The sequence below is a fragment of the Musa acuminata genome, chromosome BXJ3-4 (genome assembly GCF_036884655.1).
Source record: "Musa acuminata AAA Group cultivar baxijiao chromosome BXJ3-4, Cavendish_Baxijiao_AAA, whole genome shotgun sequence".
Lineage (NCBI taxonomy): Eukaryota > Viridiplantae > Streptophyta > Magnoliopsida > Zingiberales > Musaceae > Musa > Musa acuminata.
In genome coordinates, this window is record NC_088352.1 from 9,915,358 (window position 1) to 9,925,655 (window position 10,298).

Genomic DNA, 10,298 nt, shown 5'->3' on the forward strand with positions numbered 1-10,298 from the left:
CAATGACATCCAAGATGCCAAACACATCTCTTTCCAGGAATTCCTGCACAAAATGATCCATACACTTACAACAAAGGGGTGATTCTGGTTGAGTGCAATTTGTCATCAAATGTAAGGAGGTCAAACTCATCATCATGGCCAGGCAATGATTGCATTGGATGTGGTTAGATCCATTCTAATGATGTAAATACATTAGTTTATTCCTATTAATTTGCACTCATAATTGTTTGTTTGAATGGAAACACATGATTGAGTATGAATTTGAATTGGACTTTAGGTTTGTATGGCTGAGAATGAATTAAGAATATAAGATGATAATACTACTATGAAATAGTTAACACTAATTCAGTATATATCAATCATGTTTTTTCTTGGTAGGTAAAAGGCAAGTATGAAACATTTAAAACAAAATCAAGTTTTTGCATTGACAGGTAGATAGATATATTGAACATTACATATATGCTAGTATGTATGACTCTCTAATTTCTTTAGTAGACAAGTTAGGTTGAGCCATCCTCTTCATGCAATTAGAACAACCCAATCAATAAAATTATATTATTAGATTAAAAATTAAAATATTTATTTTTTTAATATTTGGCTACCCAACAAAAGTTCTTAGATTTTTCAAATCATCCACTTCATTAGTTACTATAATGCTACAACAACAAAAAAAAAAGGCTTCAACCACATACTCCAAATCGTGATTCATTATTTTGGTTATTTGACCCATATTTTTCTCGTTTGTGCCAATATTATTTACTAAGGATAAAAAGAAGAGGAGATAAAAAAAAAGAAAAAAAAATGCAAGGAACTATTGGATGAGTAGACCGATGACAATAAGCGACACAAAGAAAGTCGGTACATATGGGATAATATGATTTTTATTAAGATTATAGATATAAAAAAAAAGTTTAAGTCATAAATAAGATTCACATGATTTATCAAAGTGATATACTAGTTATATATCTCGACCATTCTAAAAGAAAGATACGGTTGATGTTCGGACTAGTAAATATGTATGGGCATACATCCATCCGAATTAAATACACCAAATAATGAGATAAAATGGTAATTAATTATCATTGGACGAGCTTGAATCATCCAAATGTCCATATCAATTGTGAATTTATGTGAAAAGATTTGATCTATGTAAATTTTAGTTGGATAAAACATGTATCTTCAATTATTTTATGAGACAGGAAAACCTATCAATTAAGATTAACATGATTGACATTCTTGAAACTATACAATTTGCTTAGGGAAAATAAGCTCCAAAATTATATATAGCTCCTGTTGTAGAAAATTGGATATGAGAAATGCTATGTGGATGTATGGAATCATATGTGTACCAAAGTTTTTAGGATTTATCTCTGTGAGAATCTCAATGATGAATACTAGGGTTTTTTTGGGAATCTCAAGGCACATCCCACACAAAGAAACGATCTCTTTATCTCAGAGAAAACAAAGAAAATAATAATAATAATAATAATAACATTTGAATTTCTTCATTTAGAAGAAACAATGGGCTCCACAATTTAGCTCATAAGGTTTGATAAACATGAATCAACATCCATTAGATCAATTCAAGTATACAGCACAAAAATATATTAAGTTAATGATGAAAAGAATAAAAATACTTATATATATTGTTTGCATAAAATAGGGGTTGAATTCCATATGTTTTGCTGAAAAAAAGAGATGAGTTGCTCTATCATCCAAGACAAGAGACAGTATGACTCCACATGAGGATGCTTCCTTTGAAATTAATTTTGGAACTTGGACAACACAACCATTGACACCTTATGATGGACAAAAGTTCTATGGATGCATTATACATACATATATATATATATACACCTCATCTCATGGTAAAATTAGTCCATGGATGGGAAAGTTACAATGTGACTCAACCTGTTTCACATACATCATACACACCTAAATCATGTGGTAAATGGATCCCAGTGCATCCCCACTTATATTGCAAGATGTTGATCTTCTTGTCTTGGTCTCAAAAGACCAACTTCCCACCTACTCAATCACATTGACAACTAAAAAAGTTGGTTCAATGAGTGTCTGCATGACAGAGAGAGAGATATATATATATATATATATATATATATATATATATATATATATATATTGTTGAAGTTATCTTAAACTACAATTGGACACCATCATTTTGTCATCTTGTGGATCCATTGTCCCTCTTATTTGGGAAAAGAAGTATGACCTTTCATTAACCAAGCATTAAGTGTGTCATACAATAATAAACAAGCAAAACATGGTGTCATAAATTATTAGGCTCTTTGGTTGCATTTGTCCACCCAACATGTCGCTCATGTGTTCATCTATTAGGCATCTTGTACTTTCATTGTGTGCTCTCCAACTTGGCAATGTCATCAACACATTATGTTAATGTATATATATATATATACATATACAGAAGAAATCCTGTTAAATGATGTGGCTGGTGAATTGGACAGCATAAAGTAATCATTCACAGTGTGATCTATTTATTATTTCGTGTTGGAATCACTTGTACATGTTTAAAGAATTGAATCACTATTCATCAGCACTTGGAAAACATTGATTGGTGGTACGATCCAACACAGATATTTGTTGAGGGCAGAGAAGACTTTGGGTTGACAAAATCTCGGAGGAGATAGAGGTTGGTGTCTCCCTGTCGTGTACTTTCTCTCACATGCATTTTGTATGTTGGTGTAGCTTAGTAATCGTTCACAGTGCTTTGTAAGCGGGAGAATGACAACACATAAATTCCAACTATTCTGCCATCCAAACTTATCCTGCCTGAATCGAATCTTTATAAGAGTATCTCAGCAATAGGAATCCGCTTAGATAATCTTAACAACAGTTTGATCATCACCTTCTAAGAGAATAGATTTAGCATTCTCAAAAGAATTTATTCTCGAACGAGTCTGAATTGTGTGTGTCTCGAAAATCTATGTTTTTTCGAAAAGAAAATTAGATAGTACAGAAATTACTGGCGAGAAAACAAAACATGAGGAAGAAGATCCACTGGGATTCCGAGGCACAGCCATGGCCGGCCACTGTGCCACCGTCTCCAGGGGGGAATGCTTCGAGGGCAATGGCACCAAACACAAGAAGACACGCTACAGTGGCGTGGCTCCACACTGTGAGAGCCTTTGTCCCGTTGCCTCCTTCCTTCCTTTCTCTCTCTTCCCATCATCTTCCTCCTCCTCCTCCTCCTCTGCTTTGCATCCTCATGTCTTTTCGTCCTCTGTTTCTGGGTGGGCAATTGAATACGAGGTACTACTGCAGCAGCAGCAGCAGCAGCGGCAGCAGCAGCGGTGGCTCCTCTCTACCTCCTGCTGCTGGTGGGCTGAGGGCACGGTGAGTGGCCCTCTTGACATTGCCAAAAGGAGGAAACGTGGGCCTCCGTCGTACGCCTGAATTGGATTTTTGTGGAAGCAAACACCCCCTTCTTCTCCTCCCTCCCTCTCTTCCTCTTTTCATCTCCATCCGTTGTTCCTCTTCGATTCTTATGTGACTCGTTTTGTGAAGCCTACAACTCTCTTTTCTTTATTTATTTATTTATTTATTTATTTTATTATTATTATTATTATTATTAATATTGATGATCTATTGTCATCATGCTTTCATCTACAAGATATAAAATGCCATGTATGGGTATGAGAGTTTCAAAATATTTATATAAAAAAATTAAGAAGAAAGAAAAGCAATCTTTACCCACAAGATCATAGTTATAAAACTCCAAACGAAACAAAAAAAAAATCAAGCTCTCGATTTGTTCAATTCACTAATTAAATTAATTGAGTTTTTAAAAATATTACAATATTTTTTATTTATCTTATTAAATATATTTATTTTTTTACGATTCCTAAAATAAAATGGAAAGGTTGCTATTGGTAACCCCTTATTATAGGCAACCATTTTTAAAAATAATAAAATATAATTATACTAAACTCAACCTCTCAATTATCGATCATTTTGTTATTTCTCATAACCCTTTATTTCATCTACCGGTCAATCATTCCGATCAGTGTCGATGTTGAAACCCTAATTGCATTGATGTCACTTTGCCATCTAACGCCACTCGATGCTCGATCAAGAGGAAGGTACCGCTCGATGTTGATGCCACTCGATCGCTCATTACTCGACACTTTTTGTCGCTTATCGTTACCTAATTGCTCGTTGCTCAACACTACTCATTGTTGCTTGGTTGCTTACCACTACTTGCTCGATCGCTTGATACCTGACATCACTCATCAGACATCGCTTGTTACAAAGGCCACTTGTCACTTGATGTCACGTTTCAAAAAAGGGTATTTACATTCATCCATCGGTACTGGAGGGATATCTTCAAAATATTAAAAACTTATAAAATAAAATTATAATTAGTAAAAAAGGTTACCAATAGAAATATCTTTAAATCCTCTTATATTTATTATTCTCTCATCCTCTCCACCTCCCCCTCCTCTATCAATCTCTTTCAATATAATTATGTTATATATAATTTTTAAAAAAATATTAAACCTATGTTCCATGTCAAAATAAGCATACAAATAGGGAAATAAAGAATCAATATCTTTGACCAGATTCATTAGGCTATATATACTGAAAGTTGTGATGTTGTGATCATGTATTTAATATGCTTCTTCTAAAAAGAATAGTATGAGTTATATGATGTTGCTAATGCACCATCACAACATATGTTTATTGTGGCACCTCTAACTTAGTTTTCAAGCATTACTTTCCACAAAACATAGGACAATATAGTGGAAATGCTAATACAGATCAAACATAGCTCAAACTCGTAATCTTGAATTAAAATATCGTACTGATAAAGATCAATATCAGCAGTTAGAATCTTTCTTTCGATGGAATTAAATGTGGTATTGCTTTTTGAAGCTCATCAGATGAGATCAAAAACAAAGAATATTAGGGGGGGGGGGAGTGATGAGACACTCTTAACAGTAGTATTTTTAACCTGTTTTTGGTGTGGGAAATCAGACTGTATGCTTTCTTTTTCGATTTGGTTAACGTGGGGGAGCAGAGCAAGGAAGGAAGGGATTGTTTCCTGTTTTCTACACCTGCAGCAATAAAAGAAGGTGGTGTTGGAGTGAATGGGAGCAGCAGCTCCAACATGACATGAGTGAGTGAGTGGACTGGGACAAACAGAGAGACACGAGAGCGGAGAGAGGAGAGAGGAGAGAGGAGAGAGGAAAGAGGAGAGAGGGTGAGTGGTAGGCACAGAAGGGGGATATCATTCGCCAAGATTGCCTCCAAGAAAAGGCAAAAGAAATAGTAGGATAAATCTCTTCCTGTCAATTCATACAACACGGACTGGTGAAAGCTCCTTGTTTTTATGCAGTATCTTTCAGCTGATGCCTACCTTTGGGGCTGTAAGCTCTGTCAAGCTGTTGCCTTTTGGGCATCAATCTTCCCCTCCTCTGCGGCTTTTTACTCACATCAGTCTCCCCTGACCTTTGTTTCGTAGTTAGGAGAGGTAGCAAGCAGCGGGGAGAGGGGATGTGTGGATCGTTGATATAGACTTGTTCAGGTAGCGAGGTGTTGGCTCCGAAAAGAACATAGTGTGGCGTCGACAGGAGGAGGAGAAAGGAAAGATTGGATCTTCGTGAGTGGAAAAGGTGCGATTTTACCGAGCCAGAGAGCTAAAGTTCGTTGTTTTGGATGGAAGGCGCGTGGGATCTCAACGATGCGGCGTCGGACGAGGAGGACGAGAAGGGGAAGGCCGCCGGAGCCACCTTGGCTGAGGCGGAGAACGACGACTCCGGATCCTCCGTCGTCGTCATCGAGGCGTCGGAGGAGCGGGAGGACGACAGCGGCGCCGGGAGAATCTTCGGGTTCTCCATCTCCGGCCTCCGCGGCGAGCAAACCTCCGCGGAGAGCGCGCCCGCCGTCGTGACTCACCAGTTCTTTCCTTTCGACGACGTGGAGGAGGCTCGGGCCGGCAAAAGCTCGGGGGCTGCGCCGGCTACTCGCGCCCACTGGACAGGGGTCAAGGTCTGCCACTCCTCGGAGCCGATGGTGGCCGGAATGGTGACGGAGGCGCCTCCGCCGGTGAAGAAGAGCCGGCGAGGTCCGAGGTCGAGGAGTTCCCAGTACCGGGGCGTGACCTTCTACCGGAGGACCGGGCGGTGGGAATCCCATATCTGGTCAGCTTCACTTCTTCTTCCTCCTCTCTCTTCAAAGCTTAAAAGTACATAGAAACGAACTCTGGATTTGTGAGTTTCTTGTCAAAATCTCTCCCATCTTATTTGCAGGGACTGCGGAAAGCAAGTTTATCTGGGTATGTATGAGCCAAGATTTCGTCAAAATTCCGAAGCTATTGAAAGATTTGATTTTGTTCTTGATTGAGTTAGAAATGAACTTTTGTTGATTGCTTGCCATGTCACTGTGTTTGTAGGTGGATTTGACACTGCATATGCCGCAGCAAGGTCTGTCCATCACTATGTCTTACAGTTGACTTCATTCAATTTTCGATTAATTCTTTGTGCAACAAGAACTCTAAGTTTCAAGAGATTCTCCAAGCAGAGCTTATGACCGAGCTGCAATCAAGTTTCGGGGATTGGATGCCGATATTAATTTTAGCTTGGATGACTACGAAGAGGACATAAAGCAGGTAATGGTAGGGAAGATGGCAAATCATGCATCTATTCTTTGTTTGTTGTTTGGATCCCGTTTTGCTTTGTGTCGGTGCGCAAGGATGAATTATAATTAGACAAAGCGGGTTGATGGCTTGTAGCAGATGGGCAATGTCACGAAGGAGGAGTTCGTTCAAGTGCTTCGCCGCCAAAGTACCGGGTATCCCAGAGGGAGCTCCAAGTACAGGGGAGTCACTTTGCACAAGTGCGGGAGGTGGGAGGCCAGAATGGGGCAGTTTTTTAGTAAAAAGTATACCTTTTCTTGAATTCTATGATTTCTACCGTGTTTTCCGAATCATTATAAGGATTTGGGTTGTAGCACGGTCGTTCCGGTTGTCTAATGTGTGCCGTCTTTACGTCTTAACAGATATGTGTACCTGGGACTCTTCGAAACTGAAATTGAAGCTGCTCAGTATGTTAAGCCATCGATATTTCAGATTGTACTCGTTGAGTATCTCGAGAATATATTGATCTCAGTTAATTCCATGTTGGAGTTTTCAGAGCTTATGACAAGGCTGCAATCAAGTTCAATGGGAAGGACGCGATAACAAACTTCGATCCCAAGATATATAAGAAAGAACTTGATATTCAAAGTGAGAAAGTATTCGCTTCGTAGTCTCCTTTAATCTACGATGTCGTTCATCTAACCGTGTGAGAAAAACCTCTTTCAGATGAGCCTCCTGAACATAATCTCAACCTAAGCTTGGGCGGATCAGGCTCCAAAAGGAATTACGTTGAAACAATCGATGATGAAGGCACAAACATTGTTGATCAACTACAGCACATGGCCTCTGATTCGGAGTGGAACCGCAACATGATACCCAAGGTATAATTCTTGAGCCAAATCTTTTACTGCTGCTCCCAGAAAACATCGAATCAAATAGGTTTTGCAAGTTTGGTCTCCGCAACTCATGTCTGTTTCCCACTAGTTTGATGGCAAGCATAAGCTGCCTGATGGAAAAGACAGCAGAAGTGGCTTTCACCATGTTAATGGCTTCGTTCAGTCTCCAAGCCTTTTTAAGGCGAACGAGGTGTTCAACTGTGCACCAGTCCAAATGAACATCAACACGTCCCCGATGTTCCAGATCATTCCACAACAATTGAATCCATCTAGTTTTTACCAAGTTTGTAGCCTCCCCATCAAATTGAGTTCATCTACCATCTTCTTCCTTGATTCACTATAAACTGATCTTAGGGTTCTCCTGCTTGTTTCCTGGTACAGTGTCCTGGCAGCAGCGATGGGGAAAGATCCGGAAAATGGCTTTCATTATCTAGTGGTGGTGAGCAACATCTGCGGCACCCGTGCTGGGGACAAGGCATGGAGATTAGCTATGGTTCGCAATGCCATCACCTCAATCGTTTGTCACCACTAATTTTGCAGCATCATCAGGATTCCCACCACAGATAGCAAACTCACCCTCCCAATGTGCAAAACAAGAAATGGCATCTAGATTTCCATCCAACCTGGTCGAAATGGAACAGCATTCAACGATGCTATCAATTGTCTTTGGCACAGAAGGACCCACCCTGTCTTTGTTTTGTTTCAGCTCTCACCTCAGAAAACCACAGCACCTCATCAAACCTTTGAGACTCCTTTTGTGTGTAATCGGCACGGGATCGAGGAGCTTAGAGTGTGTGTGGGATGGATGGATGGATCAAATTGGCTTCTTTTGGCTCACCGATCAAAATGTCGAAAGCTTTGGGTCTTCATTTATCTGTTTGTCGCTGTATTTTGTTCTAGTTGACCAATAAGTTGAATTCTGGAGAGTGAACTATGGCTTTATAAAGGAGTTAAGAGGGTTATTAATGTTAAGCAAAATGGTGGTCATATGTGAGAGCTCCAATGGAAACAGTATGTGGTCCTCTGGATCAGTAAAAGAGATTGTGTTGCATCTTCTTAGTTTGGTCATCTGCTTCTTTCTTTCTGAGTTGAATGTGAGCATGATGTTTCATGTAAACTTCAAGAGGACTCAAAGAAGCAAAAGAGATTACTCTTTCAACAGAGTCAATACTTCATATTTAGAATGTAGACAAGCAATGAAAGAGAAGGAAGAAAATAAAACCAAAAATATGCTCAATATTGTACAATTAAGTGTGTGTAATCTGATCAAGATGTAAGCTGACCAGAGTTAGTTAGTTACCTTGTGGGTTTGCATAAGCTCTGCTCTCTCTCTCTCTCTCTCTCTCTCTCAAAGTCTGTGGCATGAATGGGGTGCACTGGGTTTCAGCTCCCATACCAAGTTCGGGTTCCTGCTCTTGACCTGTAGTAGTTGGCACTCTGCTGTTTCATCTCTCTCTCTCTCTCACACACACACACACACACACCTACAAAACCAATAGCAAAGGAAGGAGATGGTGTTGCAGCAATCTGAGTTGGAGTTGCTTGTTTTGACATGTAGTGGTTGGCATTCAGCTGTTGCAGTGGTCCTACTACGGGTTAGATGGGCATTTGCAGCGGCAGCGGCAGCGAGGGAGATGCTTTCTTTCTCCCCCCTCAGTTAAAACTCCTCCGGTACTTCATCTTCCAACCCTATAATAATTCACTAGATATTATTGCTCCCATGCAATCTACAGTGGTCTTCAGCTTTTCATGTGAATCTTGTACTTGTCTGCTGCTCTCCCTGGCTTTCCTTTTCAGTGCATCATGGTAGTAACTTGACCCAGACATAGAGATGAAAGAGAAAGGTTGATTCCACACACACATTTATATGTCTGTCTATCTTTCTTCTTGCCTTTTGCTGTGCACTTTCTTTGTTCAGACTTGAGAGAGAGAGAGAGAGAGGTGTTGTGGAATCATCGAACTTAATTTAGAATTTTGTTGTATTGGGATGTTGAAATGAAAATATTTATATTGAATAGAGAATGAGTCTGATAAGCATCGAGTGGAGTTAAACAATGACAAGGATCATCAATGTGATGTATAAAAAGGCGAGATTTGATATCATGATGATAATAATAATATTAATATGGGGTTCCTTTGCGAGTTGAATGAATGATCATGATTTTAGTCGTTGGTCGAACTCCTCGTGCATACACCAACTTTATCACATGTGGAGGTTGTACCAGTCACTCTCTCTCTCTCTTAGAGGCTGATGTATGTGTGTCTGCTGAATACACATGACTCACAGACGCTCTCTCTCTCTCTCTCTCTCTCTCTCTCTAGGACAGGAGGAGGATGCTTGGCCACTTGAAACCAAAGAAATGGACAAGATCAAGTGACATGACAAGACCTTTTTGCTCAATCCCCTTCTCTATATGCCAGCCTTCCATTTTGGCCTGATGAGAATCCCCAAACACATTAGCCGTCTGATGTCCAACGTTCTGAGTCCTTATTATCATGGTGGTTCACCTCACCCTTTATTATTATTATTATTATTATTATTATTATTATTATTATTATTATTATTATTTCATTTACTGTCGCAAAGTATTCTTTATTTTTTAATTTATGAAAATTTTACCTTCTTCCCTGTCTTCTTTATTATTGGTTCACCTCCGTCGCTTACCTCATTCTCTTAGTATCTCCTCTTTTTTGGTATGTCATTTTTTTTATTAGAACCACTAGCTCTCTCGAGTTTGTAATCGTAGATGAAAAAAGAAGAGGTGAGGGCTACAATGATTGCACTGATA

The 10,298-nt window shown here is 39.3% G+C and overlaps 1 protein-coding gene across 2 annotated transcripts; it reads left to right on the forward strand.

Moving 5' to 3' along the window:
• The first annotated feature begins 5,186 nt into the window (after positions 1-5,186).
• LOC135583448 (AP2-like ethylene-responsive transcription factor TOE3) lies at positions 5,187-8,568 on the forward strand. 2 transcript variants are annotated; one of them, XM_065146021.1, is made up of 10 exons: positions 5,187-6,179; positions 6,288-6,313; positions 6,431-6,461; positions 6,559-6,646; positions 6,770-6,918; positions 7,036-7,080; positions 7,170-7,261; positions 7,340-7,494; positions 7,598-7,792; positions 7,891-8,568. In XM_065146021.1, the coding sequence occupies exons 1-10, from the start codon at positions 5,695-5,697 to the stop codon at positions 8,074-8,076; spliced, it is 1,452 nt and encodes a 483-aa protein (XP_065002093.1). In that variant the 5' UTR covers positions 5,187-5,694; the 3' UTR covers positions 8,077-8,568. The 2 variants fall into 2 exon arrangements, with proteins under 2 accessions (XP_065002093.1, XP_065002094.1); XM_065146022.1 differs by having other exon boundaries at positions 5,189-6,179; positions 6,773-6,918.
• The last annotated feature ends 1,730 nt before the right edge of the window (positions 8,569-10,298 follow it).